The sequence below is a fragment of the Eupeodes corollae genome, chromosome 1 (genome assembly GCF_945859685.1).
Source record: "Eupeodes corollae chromosome 1, idEupCoro1.1, whole genome shotgun sequence".
In the NCBI taxonomy this organism is placed as follows: Eukaryota; Metazoa; Arthropoda; class Insecta; order Diptera; family Syrphidae; genus Eupeodes; species Eupeodes corollae.
Window position 1 is genome coordinate 248090963 of NC_079147.1, and position 14935 is coordinate 248105897.

At 32.8% G+C, this 14935-nt stretch overlaps 1 protein-coding gene across 3 annotated transcripts in view; it reads right to left on the reverse strand.

The window, feature by feature from the left end:
- Positions 1-13350, reverse strand: part of LOC129942947 (protein kinase C, brain isozyme) — a 348685-nt gene extending 335335 nt beyond the window's left edge. For 2 of the 3 annotated variants that reach the window (XM_056052111.1, XM_056052113.1), the window contains exon 1: positions 10723-13349. In XM_056052111.1, the coding sequence (XP_055908086.1) occupies positions 10723-10925 (203 nt within the window). In that variant the 5' untranslated portion in view covers positions 10926-13349. Of the gene's footprint in view, positions 1-10722 lie in introns of all 3 variants that reach the window. The other variant, XM_056052112.1, reaches the window with a different exon arrangement.
- Between the last annotated feature and the right edge of the window lie 1585 nt (positions 13351-14935).

Below are 14935 nucleotides of genomic sequence, written 5' to 3' on the forward strand. Positions count from 1 at the left end.
ATTTTAATTAGTTGGCGCAATAGTCCGTTGAGAACTAGGGTCTAGTGACTTACAATTCTCAACCATTCATGTGTGCGAGTACTTTTTTAGGGATGGAGGGGACCTACAGTTTTAAGCTGAATCCGAACCGCTAAATTCAGAGAGCAGTTTAAATGACAAGAATTACTCTTGGAGAATTTGTCAGTTCCTCTTAAGAGTCAGTATCTGTGAAGAAAACTTAAGATGGCACAGGCAGGGATGGAACCCAACCTCTACCATGTCAATGGTCGCACTAACCATCACGCCAAATAATGAAAACTTTTAACCCAACCAAGAGCTATTAAGTCCAAACATTGTAGTCTTTTAAAAAAGAAATATTGGCCCGCATGAAATACCCAATTCACCTCCTGTACTCAAATGAATGCGAAAAGTTCGTGGGAGCAATATTCTTATCAAAAATATGTATTATGTCGATCATCATTGTATAGTTTGCAGTGTCAAGAATGTAGACAGTGACCGACTCGATTCACGAACATAAACGTGACTTTAAAGGATTTTTCTTTCAAATCGAGGCGGAGAAAACTTTTAGATGTAAGGTTAACGTTGCCGAGATATACGACTTTTAAATGATTTTTTGAGGTTTTCAAGTGCTAATTAATGAAATTGTTGGATTATTACTCTTACATGGAAATAAACAAGGACTAAAATTAATCCCCCCAAATGAGCTACTAAATATATTTTGCATTCACCCTATTCTCTGCCAGATTTATGGCTTAAAGTACTAGAGAGTGACATGTGACATGACCGCACGATAAATTTTAACTTGCATATTTTTAACTTCATTGAATTTTTTTAATATGCATCATAAAATCAATTTTTTGCAATTTGTTGTATTTCTGAAAAAAAAATCACATTTCTGATAACATTCCCAGAGCGGTATGCAAAAAAACACAGAAACTAAGATTGATCTCAAGCTTTGAGTTCGAACTCAAAGTGTTGAGATCTATCTCTCGACGAAAGTTCTATGGAAGAAAGTTCTAGTTTTGATATGCAAAAAGATGAGCATACGCACGATTGCATGAGATGGATCTCACAAACAACTATCAAAATGGCCGAGTTCTTGAATAACTTCAATACAAATTGTGTTTATAAAAATAGAAGATGTCCAATTGGTGAAGGTTTACGAAAATTGTAAAGATTTAGTGAAACAGATGTGCAATTATTGAGAGATAAGTTTTTGAGTCCAATCCTGGCAGCACGCGGTGGTGTCAAGAAAATATGAGGATTTTCCTGCGTTATGGTGTTGGTGAAATCATTGATTTCAATCAATCAACGATATATAAAGTGGTACAGCAAGTCGCAAAAAAATTGCAAGCCGTGCAACTGATTGGATCATATTCCCACACACTTCTGAAGAAATAGAAGAAACGCAAAGGTTATGGAGCAGTAAATAGGATTACGCCATTGGTGCTCTGGATTGTTCACATGTGGGTATGAGGACACTAATATATTATCACCAGGACTACGTCAAACGAAAAAGATACTACTTAATAAATGTACAGGTTACGTGCAACGCGGATGAAAAATGTACAAGCATAAAAATAAGCAATTCTTTTTCCCAGTCCTTAAGAATTATTTTTCTTATTTCCAGTTTTCTTTAAATATATTTGTTTTTAAATGGGACTTTATATTTAATACTTTTTTAGTAATTATGTTTACGTATGTCGTCGTCAAATTTGTTTTTAAATGCTTCTATGATTCCAGTGAAAGTGCATACAAAGAGCTTTGAGATCGTTCTCATTTCACTGAGTGAGAGAGTGAACTCATTTGTTTGCATATAAAACTGAGTCCGAGTATGCTCGATCGATCTCACATGCGAGTTCAAGCTCGTCAGATCATGACTCTGATAACTAAAGGATGATCTAAGGACGTCAATACTTTTGAAATCTGTCCTTCTGAATATTTTTACAGTTACATGTTCGTTGATAACTTTGATATGAGCTTAAACATATAGCACTGATCGAAAAGTTTTTCTTACTGTCATGAAAATTGAACTTTTCCAATGGGAATTGAAATGAATGTATCATGTCAGGTTTTTGAGATACTAAAATAATAGTATTTTTATTGAGAAACATAAAAATAATTTTAAAAACAGGTATTTCAAAATTTTAAACAAAAAGCTGAAATTAAAGTTAAGATTCGAAATCAACGATAAAAATTAAGTTCAAAATGTATTTTCCAAAACTATCAAAGTATCAAATTCAAGTTTTTCTCTAATCTACATATAGATTTCAATGACTCATAACTATAACGAGAATTTATAGAAACTAAGTAAGATACTAAATTGCTTTAAATTGTATTTAAGATAGAAGGATTTGTACTATTTAAATACATCATAATTTTGTTAAGAGATGTTTTGAATTCTAACGTAGCCTTAAAATCACCGTTTTTGGTTATTTTTATCATTTTTAAAAGGGCATGTTTTAAAAAATGGTGTAAAGAAAAATTTTAAGATGAGTTTTGAATTTAAGGCATCTTAATCCTTTGAAAAAGTAGTCTTTTGTTTGTGCAACAGAAAAAAACGTGTTTAAGACGCCAACTTTAAGACAGTTGAAATCCCTATATTGTTAAATGCGTTAAACTGACCTTGTATTTCGAAGTATAATATATAAGAGATAAATACTAAAAACAGCTAAAAGTTTACTCTATCTGACGCAATCTACGAGTATATGGCAAGTATTGCATTCCTACAAAATGTTGAACCTACGATGTCAAACATGGCATCACCATGGTACGCCAAAAAAGGGGGTCCGACGATTCTTTCCTAGTTTTGGCTAAAAATCGAAAATTCGAACTCTCTCAAAATAAACATTATAGATTTTTATGAAATTTTCTTAAATATTAACTTTATACCGAAAACTTTGCTTGAAAAAATTCTAAAAAATGTTTTGTATGCAAATTTTATTAAAAAAAAAAAAAAACAAAACACTATAGAATTTTTTAAAAAAGAAAAGAAAAATTTGGCAACTAAATTTTTGGAGGTATGTTTTTAAATCTTAAAATAGACTATTTGGATACAGGATCAAGTGATTCTGACAATTTTATTAATGTACATTAATGTTCTCATAAAGTTATTCAATGAAACTTTTTGAACAAATTTGTGTGTATATTCGGATGTAATCATTAAAAGTTATAAAATATATAATCTTCATCTCCTTTATCATACGAAGGACTATTATAAACAACTATGATATGTAGGGTAGGTTCTAAGATAATCCACTTATACTCTTATGTAATATTATAAAGTTCATGTGTTTTCTTTCTTTTTTTATAATTTATCATAAAATTATATAAACAGCAACAAACAACAACAACATTTCCATCACCGCAATGGATTATCACATAAAGTTTATTTCCTTCTTTCATTTGAGTGAGTACGATAGTATATATTTTTTCCAAGAAATCTGAAACCTCATGTTAGATGATGAGTGTATTTGACCTATGACATCCTCTTCATATTCCAACTGTGGGTGTTTGCCATTGCCATCATAGTCTCTCTTCAAACTTCTGAGGTAGTTTCAGTAATATTAATATAGGAATAAGGAAACCCCTAGAGTACACCGGTAGGTATTATATACATATATTTTCATATATCCTACTTGTATAGTTATATGTACATATGTAGGAGCTTATAGATATATACATAGGTGCATAAACATATAAAAGAAACATTTTCTCAGTGTGACTAAGCCGAGATGGTCTATTTTGAGTACTTGAATGTTAGTTACATGGGGGCCTCCTGGGATTATTTCAAATGATGTGTGCTTGGCATTCTAGAAAGAAATAAGTAGTATACGTACATATATCTATCTGTAAGGTCTTATGTACCTTACCACTCTATAGATGTTGTGTTGTGTTGATAGATGGTATTTTATTACGTGGATGACGAGAGAAGGAACACACGTGGAATGGATATATGATTTCATCATTTAATCAAATTAAATATGCGGTCACACGTCCTTCATGTAGGATATTTGCTGTTCTTTAACGGTTTTAAAATACGAAATAAAAAACAGAAAAATGGGCAGAAGGGCAGGTCATAGATCGTAAAGCTAGCTCATAGTCAAAAATGACATATTTGTCAAATGGCGTAACTATGCTAATCATCACTGGTTTCCTCCTCTCTCCTAATTAAAAGATTACCATGATGTTCGAAAAGCCAACGTATTGGTTAACTGAAATTAGAACTTGCCTTTGTACAACACCCCCCCACCCTCTTATATCAAACCAACAAAATCCAAGTAATATGAAACATAAGAAGCCAACTAAATGAAGCATGCAATCAGGAAGCTAAAAATAAAACATATGTAGGTAGGTGTCGTAATTTAACATAGACTATCACGGTAAGGTTATTGTTAGTAATTTAAGTGTCTGCAATAATCTTGTGGGTATTCCTCAGGTGGTGACCATTAAAATCACGAACACTTCTCATTCGAATCAGGATTTTGCATTTCGTCAAATTTCAATTTAAAAAAAAGACAACAGAAGCACCTGATTCCTTGGGAGGTACCGATGCAACTTTGAATATTTTTTTAAACTTATTATCAGTTTATTGTAGTTGACTAAGTGATGAATTTCACGATATAATTTTCTTCTATCTTAACGCTAAGAAAGCAATGGAACTCCTAAACAAAAAACCTCTCATTGATTCAGTCTTGGAAAAGATACAAAAATAGAGCCTTATTTGAGAGATAGGTGCCTTTTAGTCTAGTGGAAAGGGTTTGACGAAAAATTAGACATCTATAGGTCAAACAAAGACTTAAAAGAAAACCTTGCAAAATTAATTGCAAATTAATGTTAATCATTTGATGTATCTACGTTTCAATCTTTCAATTGAGTTAAACACCAACAAAACATTGAAACAGTTTTCTTCATTTTTGATTAATATTAATTGAACATTCCAATTGCATTAGATAACTTTATATGAACGATATCATCAAAAACAATTTTAAATGAAGAATAATTTCAGAATTAAAAAAAAAAAAAATGATACACACTCGTGCCATGTCATATGATTTGTTTAGATCATTACGTATTATTAATTTATTGTTGTTTTGTGTCCAGTACGTCTCTTAAATGTCAAATTGATTAAACTTTTACACTCATTTTTATTTTAAAAGAGGAAATTTTAATTTTAAGTGGAAAGCCTTTGAAAAAAGTAGTTTGAAAAATGGATTTTATCAAGTAAGTTTTCTGTCGAATATAACAACATTCGGGGGCTAAGAAAAAGTTTGTATGTTGTATACGTCCATACTGTTTTAAGCAGGCCAGTTGTTCTGGAACTAAGTGAAACCCAGGTTGGCAAAAACATCGATCATACGGAGTTTAACCTTGATGGTTATGGCTCTAATACCATTATTCTTTTCTCACCATGGTCTATCCGATTACGTCCGTGATGATGTTGCTTACCAGCTTATACAGTATGACCAATGTATTAACACAAGTTTTAATTAATTAAGAACTTTAACTCACTCTGCTTCCTCGATAGTGACGTGGATTCCAGTGCAAAAATTATAACAAACTATATTCTTTGTGGAATGAGAAATTTTATCCCGAATAGGGTAAAAGTTATCAAACTCATGGTTTGATTCGAGCTGTATTGGGATCAAAAATGACAGAGAAAAAACAACTGAGCCAAACAATCTAGAAAGACCTATATAAGCTCGATTGATAAAACCAACTTGCTTGCAGCACAGTTTCCTGTTAATTCGATGCTGCCAGTGAGTGACATGACTCCGTCTGTACTTGAAAGCGTAAACGATTCTATGGGATAAATCTTCTTTCGCACTTTTTCAGTTACTAGAGTACTTAAAAATCTTGACATTAACAAATCCTCTAGACCGAATAGTATCCCCGCTATTGTTCTGAAGAGGTGTTCTTCAACGCTCACAAAACCACTGCGTAAGCTTTTCCACCTGTCCTATTCTACAGGTCTCTTTCCGAGTGGATAGAAAACTGCATTTGTCCAGCCTGTCCCTAATAAAAGCGAATCCTCCTCACCATCTTACTATCGTCCAATTTCACTCACGTTTCTTCTTTCGAAGGTCATGGAAACTCTGATCAATTTTCAGCTTAAGAAATATCTTGAAAAACGGAAGCTTCTTATTGACCGACAGAATGGCTTTCGCAGCAATAGGTCCACTGGTGATCTCATGGTTTATCTCACCGAACAGTGAAACAAATATTTCTCTTGGAGAAAGTAAGATTATTGCACTCGATATTTCAAAGGCATTTGATAGAGTTTGGCACCACCGAAAATGCGTGCATTTGGTATTGATGAATCCTTTCTTCGTTGGATAAGAAACTACCTTTCGGACCATTCAATTCAAGTAGTATTGGTCGGGTTCAAATCTGATATCCACAAAAAACACTGGTGTGCCCCAGGGATGCGTTTTGTCTCCGATACTTTTCCTTATTTTTATAAATGATCTTTTGTCTGAAACTTCTAATCCATTTAATTGTTTCGCTGATGACAGTACCCTAAGCTTTTCATATTTGTTTTTAGATCCTTATTCTTATTCTTTTTTAAATGGTGATCAATTCGTCAGATGTCAAGTAGCATCTGAACAACGGTTCGAAATTTTTAAAATTTATTTTCAAAACTGTGGTTCTGTTCGAAATACGTATCCAATTTTTATAAGCGAATTTTGTTTAGATGGAAACTTCACTTTTGTTTGAATGTTAGGATACCGTTACATCTAAAATATTGTAATAATTGGTCAGTAATTTTATAAGAACGATTCAAACGATCACTATAGATCAATGTTCGCTGAATTTGTCGTTTCAACAAGAGAATACATCAAAATATCCTGAAGCTCATGGTACAATTGATTTATTGAAAGAAACGTTTGGTAAAAATATTTTATTTTAAATTACTGACTCGTGAATTAGAATTCAAGATCAAAATATTTAAAGGGTATATTTAAAGTCTAGTATATGCTGATAAGTACGAAACGATTGACTAACTGGAGGACAGTATTCACTCCATTATTGACAAACGTTGGATAAAGTTATCACAAATTGGACTTCCAGAATATTATCTTTTGAATATATTAAATAGTATGACAATGTTAACAAAATTATTTTCGTTTTAAATCATTTCAAATTTCTATACTACAAGAAAAACACCCTTTATATCCTCTAATACTTAAATCTTTTCCAAAAGGTACTTTCTGATAAAAAAACAAACTTTTCTGATTTTCAATAAATTTAGTACCTTCAGGATCCAGCAGCGAGGTATGAAAGATTTGGACGGGGCGCAACTTGAAGTGGGGGAAACCGTATTGTTAAACTCGTTTTGAGATGCTTTTTCAGTAACAATGGAGCCGTGGTCGATTTTGTATCTTGCGTTTGTTTACAACACGTTCAATAAAATGGGCCGTTCGGTCATTGGAACACAGAGACGATTCCAAAATCATTTTAATATTGGCCGCCAAATCTTGTTACAAAGTTTGATTCTAAAAAGTGTGAATATCTTTCACAGGACTGGATCTTTGAGACCTGAAACTGCGCAAGGAGGTGATCAAACGGTAACAACTGTGGAAAATGTTGAAACAGCAAATTCTTCAACAACAAATTCTTCAGAAGAGTGTGTAAAATTCCTCTGCATTTCCACAACTTATGTTTTAAGAAAATTGACCCTGTGTAATGTTATTGTAACATGACAGTATTTCTTTAACCAAAAGATTGTAACTATTCTTGTATATGTACTAAAGTCCAAATCATAGGTTTTTTTTCAATCCTCTTTACATTTAAAAACTCTATTTAAATAATTGTAGTACTCGTGGCTTTTTGTCTGTCATCCAAGTGGTCTTGACTTCAATCCCTGCCTGTGTCAATAAAAGTTTTTTTCATGGGTACTGCCTCTTGCGAGGAATTGATAAATCACTTAAGAGTAATTCTTATCATGAAAAAAATAGTTTCTCAAATAAGCCATTTGGATTTGTCACAAAAACTGTAGGTTCCCTCCATTCCTGGCCCTGCCATTACTTGCACATAGGAATGGATGAGAGTTGTAATTCACTAGGGCTTGGTTCTCTACTTGCTGTTGCGCCATCTTGTTTTTTTATTTTATTAAATTATTAAAAGGGATGTTAATGAAGTTTAATTTTTGTTGCAATTGTTATTTTTAACATGGTAAATAAATGTATTTTAAAAATTAAAAATTTTGACTGAAAATTCAGAAAATCTTTAAAAAAGAAATTCAATGTTTTCACTTTCCGAAAACATTAAATAGTAAAAAATTTTTATAATCTCCAACATTTTAAACCATAATATAAGACACCCATATTCAAGGCCAACGTATTCCTTAAGGTGACATTATCCGTGTTTTTTTGGCATTCTATAAATAGTATAGTAGAAAATTCCCAAGAAAACTCATCGGTAGTAGCCAGATTTTTGTATTTAAAAATTGTTACAACTGAAAGTAGACCTGTCAGAATAATAATTAAAAAAAAATACAAATAGAAGAAAGTTTTAAGAAATTCAAAAGATAAAATTAACTTCAGCAAAAAAACACTAACTAAAACTAATAGAAATGGTAAAAAAATATCTGGAAATTGAGATTCTATAAAAAAAAGTTCATTTAACAATTGCAGCTTTGACATTAAATAAAAACTTCAAGAAAGGGCTTTGTTCGTAGACTGCTACATTAATATGCGGTGTTGAAGTGAGCTTGAAGCCCAACTCAATTCTTTATATAACTGAATCGAGCTAAAATGAGCTCTCGGAGTCGATTCCAAAATTTGTGAAGAAAAACATGTGTGGAAGAGTTGGTTTTAATCAAATAAAACAATAAGTTTTACATGGAGTAGCTAGCAAATTCTTATATTGTGCTGAACTAAGAAAGTGCTCTAAAACTTAATCATTTTAAAATCTTCTTGTGCGTTGGAAACACCAAAAAGATTTGTTTAATCTTAACTGAGATAAACCTTTGGTGTAAATAAAGCAAAATATAATTATCTTTTCTATTGCCCAGTTAGTATATTTTCATTAACAAAAGTAAATAATATCAACAGTAACAGATTGATTTTTTCCCAATGGAAAACACATGATTCCAAATGCTCAACTACTCAACGAACACAGCCGTCGAGATACAAATGCAATATCAATCGTACCAACCCTTTAGAACCAAATCACATAATATCCATTCGAGATTTTCCAAAAAACACAATTTTATATTTTTGTATGAAACCTAATATTACCTTCATTTTTAAAAATGAAGTTCTGGATTAATGACTTCCTATTTAAATCCAATTTTTAATTAAGAACCTCTTGAAATCAATGAAAATTTGTTTAAGAATTGTGTACTTGAAATATAGTGATACAAATATCTTATTTATTTTGAATATTCATGCTGACGTGCCCTAATCCATCTTTCAAATAAAAAATATCTTTTCTGATAATAACCCATGTATCATGAGTTTTTGTAGGATTACATTCAAAACACCCTGTAATACAATTAGAATAAATTAAATAAAATAGAACAAGGGAAGACCATAAATATAAAACATGAAATTATTAATCTGGAAAACATAGACTATTTTTTTACAATTTAGGGCAAACATTTTTGATTTTACTAGTTTGAAATCACAGGCTCTACAAATAAACAATTAAATCTTTTTAACAAAATATTATAACTTACGTATCTAATCAATTTTTGCAAAAGATTGTGCGTTTCTGATAGGATTCGATGTTTAGAAATAACAATACAAGATATAAAATAATCTCGTTATAATTTTTAGTTATAAACGCTGTCTTCAAAATTTTCTTCATACCCTAAAGACAACACAACAATGAAAAGTTCCTAGATTGTGTGTATAATTACATGGTAAATGTAAGTGAAGACCAAGTACTAAGCTTAAATTCATTCAAATCGTTGATAAAAGAAATGTATACAACTTTTGGTCAACTTTTCAAACATCTTAAACAGTTGCATATTTTAAAGATAAACAAAAACTCAAGGACGGTTTTTTTTACAGAAAACCTTTGTTTTTAATGAATGACAAACTGTAAAGAAACTGTTTACAAAATTTTTAAAAGGGTCTTAATTTTTGTCATAAAACATATTTCTAAGAACAATTTTCTTGAATAATACACCCTCAAATTCATTATAACACTACAAGCATTATTATTATTCTTTTCATTTTCCGACGTCTTTGAGAACTGGAGATAAAAAGTTTTCCACTTGACAATTTTCCACGAGACCTTTTCATCTCCATCACCATCATCAACATCATAATCAGGGGCCGGGTAGAGCCGGCCTTACACTTTGCAAAAATGTTTTTTAGAACTCATATAAATATGCGCAGCGCTAACACCCGCAGCACCACCACCATACACATTGTTTTCATGACACAAAATAAGTGGGTAAATGCCACCTCACATGTATGGAAGGTACATATATGAAACTAGGTCAAATAATTAAGCACACCAAAACTACCTATACTTACACCACCTGCCAAGACCAAAAACCTTCAAGGTACTTGTACAAATTGTCAAACTCTCCAGTTTCCCCGGGTTATGACCAAAAATTCAACATACGAGTATATGCGAAATCAATCTGATTGAGAGATCTGTTTTGAACCTAAGTCAAAACCAAATTTATAACCCTTATTCACTTGAGGCTTTCTTAGGAAGGTTTATTGTTTTGTTGTTTTAAAAGAATACATCAATATCACTTACCATATAAAATCCTTGCAATGCGAACAGAAGGTCGGCTGCTTAAAGAATCTCGGTATAAAGCAATGATCCTTAACATTGAAGACATTCTTCTTCTTGAGGGCACCCTTCCTGAGACGATTTTTCATCGTATTCTCAGCTCCACCGCTGGCACCATCCTCCTTCATCCTTTCGATATTGTTATCATTTTCAATCGACGACGACATTTTTAATTTTGTTTTGTTTTGCTGCTTAAATTCTCGTAGAAAGATATAACTTTATATAAATATAGCACACAACTAGATTTATAAATTACGCACAATATAGTGAACTTGACTTTTAATTTTTTTTTTTAAATTTATTTTTAGCTAAACACTTAAACCTTTTATTTTAATTTTTCATAAATAATCATAAATGCATAAGAACGAGGCGCACAAAAGAAAACTTGTATTTCCTTTTTTATTAAAATTTCCCAAAACACACTCTCGCACAAAACTCGCTACAAACTTGCCTGTACTAAAGATACTATTTCTTTTGTGATTTTTTTTGTTGTTGTTTTAATTTCTTTTGTTGAATTTCAAAACAAAAAATATGTTACGAAGAAAAATCGTTAAAATCCAGGTGCAGAAACGAAGCAACCGCAATTATTATATGAACAATGCGATGGATGACCAGTGTGCGACAGGTTGTTGCGTTCGATACGATTTATGTACGACGACGACGATGAACGAGTGACGGTGAGACAAGACAACGCAGGTGGTGAGAGGGTAAGTTTTACACTTTGTGAAGGTATATTTAGTATTGTATCAAAACGAATATCGAACGATGCACAGGGTATAAAATATATTATATATACGAGTACTTCAAATGCACACACAGCTCTTCGAAAGGAGCTAAAATATTTTAAAATTTTATGATTTGCAAGCTTTTTCTTCTACCGTCTTCTCTCTTCAAAACTACACCAACAAAACTTTCCAAAACTATGTATTTTTCTTTTTATTTTTCAAAAAAACAAAACGATGACAGACCGAAACTTTCTCAAAATATGCAACAGATACAATATCTATCTTTCTATCTATCGTTCCTAGGTTTAGAAATTAGCTTTTTTTTCTATGCAACACTCGGGATCAATTTGTAATTTTTTTTTCTTTTAAATCCAAAACTTTATAACTATGCTGGTTGCGTAAATTTTCGCGTCGTCGACCGACACGCTCAACAAACCGAAACGGAGTGAAAAACCTTTTTCACGGACCCTGCTGTATAGGTTGCCGATTTGCTCTCTTTTTTGCTCATTTATATAAATATAGGGGTAAGTTTTCGTTTTCGAAGTTATGTCTCTGTTGCTGCCGTTGCCGTTGCCACTGCCTCTGACATCAGTGCCCCAGTAGCAGTTTAGTATTTTGAAATCGAAATCAACATCATCATCATGAGGCGGGAAAATTTAAAACACACTACCTAGCAAAACTAAACCATGCCAAAGTTGTGGCTTTAGTGGATGAAAGTATAATAGAACTCACAAACGACACGGAACACGGAAAAGCCCGGCGAGACAATTTTGAAAATGAAACGCTTCTTCTCATTCGTTGTAAATAGATACGAAGACGAATTCGAGTACAACAACCATCGTACTGAGATGGTGCGCGCTTATGGGGCTTCTGGAGCGCTTCTGCCTCTAACGATAGTCTATCTTTCAATAGTAGGTATGCTCTGCGGATGACCTCAAATGAGAGCAGAGCGAAAGTTCAAACTAAACGAGCGCGCCATCGCAGAATCAACCCCCTTTGCATTGATTTGGGGGTAAATAGTGAGCTTTTCTTCTGTGTTCTTGGTTTCTTCCTTTGTGTATTTTCTGGGTTTTTCTTCTTTTTTTTCGAGCGGAATGATTTTTTACTATAGATTTGGATTCTGTTTTTATATAATTTTCTTACACATTTTCATTCGGTCTGTTGGTTGTTCTTTTTGTTTGAATTTCTTTGCATTTTATGGATAGTAAAAATGTCGCAGGCGATTGAGTTGGTTAAAAATGTGTACTGGATTGCAAGAAAATGGCACATTTTTCTAATTTGCTTTCTCTTATATTCAAATACGCGGAAAAGTTACGTAGATACAAAACAAGAATCTTTAAATTCTTAGAATGCATTCATTCTACCCCTCTACAAATACGACCAACTTCCACACCGACGACTACGGCTACAACTTCCACGACGACAAAGACGAAGACATAGACTACCCCCAAACCATAGAACAGATGTTCCCATTCATTTTCGTATTTCACTTTTGTTTGCGCAATTAATTTTCCGGGCCATAATATTTTTTTGCTATGTTTCGTATGTTGTTTTTGCTTCTTTTTCTTCTCTCGTTTATGAAAAACTATAAAGCCGAATCAATACACACAATTCAAAAAAAAAAAACAAAAAGAAAAAGACTCAAGATTATATCTTGTGAAGGCAGACACCGAGTCGCGACAAAATACATTTAATTTATTTTTTCTTACTTTGGTTGAATTTTATATTTTATTTATTTTTGTTTTATATCTAAAAGATTAACGTGGAAAACAAGGAATCTGAGTAGGTAGGTATAGTAACAGTAGATACGCGGTACGCGCGTCGATTTTAATATTATTTATAATCGGATGTGAGTGGAGACTCAATCCATGCGGTCCAAATGTATCTACTCAATTCGCACAAACGATGCTGATTTACTGCTCCTACGTCCTACATGCGGTGCTCTCGGAGTCTCGATAATAATAATAATAATTTTTGTTCTTTTTTTTCTATTTTGTTGTTGTTGTGTGTACTTCTACCTTTTAGTAGTTTTATGTGAAAAAAAACACAAAAAAAAGAACGTTGAAAGTAGCAGAATTTAGTATTCAGTGTGATGATGTAGAAGGCAACCTAGAATTTGTATTTTATTTCGTCGTTGTTGTTGTTGTTTTCTTGAATGTTTTGCGGTAGCATCTAACACCAACAGCAGCACTGATTAATGTATGGAGAAGTAGTGTTGCCAATAAGTCGATTTAACTTAGTTGAAATTGAATTTTGTTGCATATAAAAAAATAATATTTAAAATGGGTCACTGGGGCGTATGTGGAATATTTTTTGACTGTTTTTCTTAGGGAAAGAATTTTTTATATTTCACTCATATAAATGACTTTTTGTTTAGGAATTGAGTGTGGCATGTTGAAAACTATGTTTTTTTGTTAAAGTCTTAAGTATAATACCTTATACCAATATTACAATTATTTTTTGGAGTCCGCTTAAAAAACTTCAATTTAATATTTTCAAAACACACGCTGAATTTTCCGAAAAAATTTTGTTGGTATAGTAAAGCACTCAAAATGTTGAACTTATGTTGCATATTAAACGAACGTTACCCAACCATCTTAGTCGTTGGACTTTTACCCTGCGTCGTACAGCCCACTCCCCTACTCCTTCGATGCATACGAGAGCGTAGATCGCACGAAGAACTTTTCTCTCGAACCGACCCAAGGTGGTTTCATCCGCTTTTGTCATAGTTCATGCTTCTGCGCACCGTATAGCACGACGGAGATGATAAAGGTCTTATATAGCGACACTTTGGTCCATCGAGAGAGAACTATACCACTCAATTGCTTTCTTAGCCCAAAGAAACAGCAAGAGTTATTCTGCGTTTTATCTCAGCGCTGATGTTGTTTTCCACATTTACAGTGAAGCCTTGACTACCTCAAAGTTACGTCTGTCGATTGTGACATTTTGACCAAGACGTCGGTGTTGTAGGCCCTTTTTTTGACAACAGCATTTACTTTGTTTTGCCCTCATTTAGCATTGAAGCCATTTTTACTGCCTCTGCCTTAATACTCACAAAAGCCATATTGACATCAAGCTGACTTTTGAAAGATAGTGCCTCTAGTGTTGACGTATGAGCTCTGCACTATGATGCCAAAACTAGACATGGCTCGTCCCTGTAGATGTTTTCATATGTGACCTTGAAATCGATGAAAAATGGTGGGTTTTCAATTTGGTGTTTCTGGGATTTTTCCAGGATCTGCCGTTATGTAAATACTTGATCAACTGTGGACTTTTCTGGTCTAAAACCACACTGAAAAGGAGCTATCAGGTTGTTGACGATGGGCTTTAGTCGTTCACTTATTACGGCAGAGAAGATTTTGCAGGCGATGTTAAGTAGACCTAGACTGATTCCTCTATAGTTGGTTCAGTTTAGAGGCTCTCTTTTTTTTCAGGATCGGGAAGATTATACT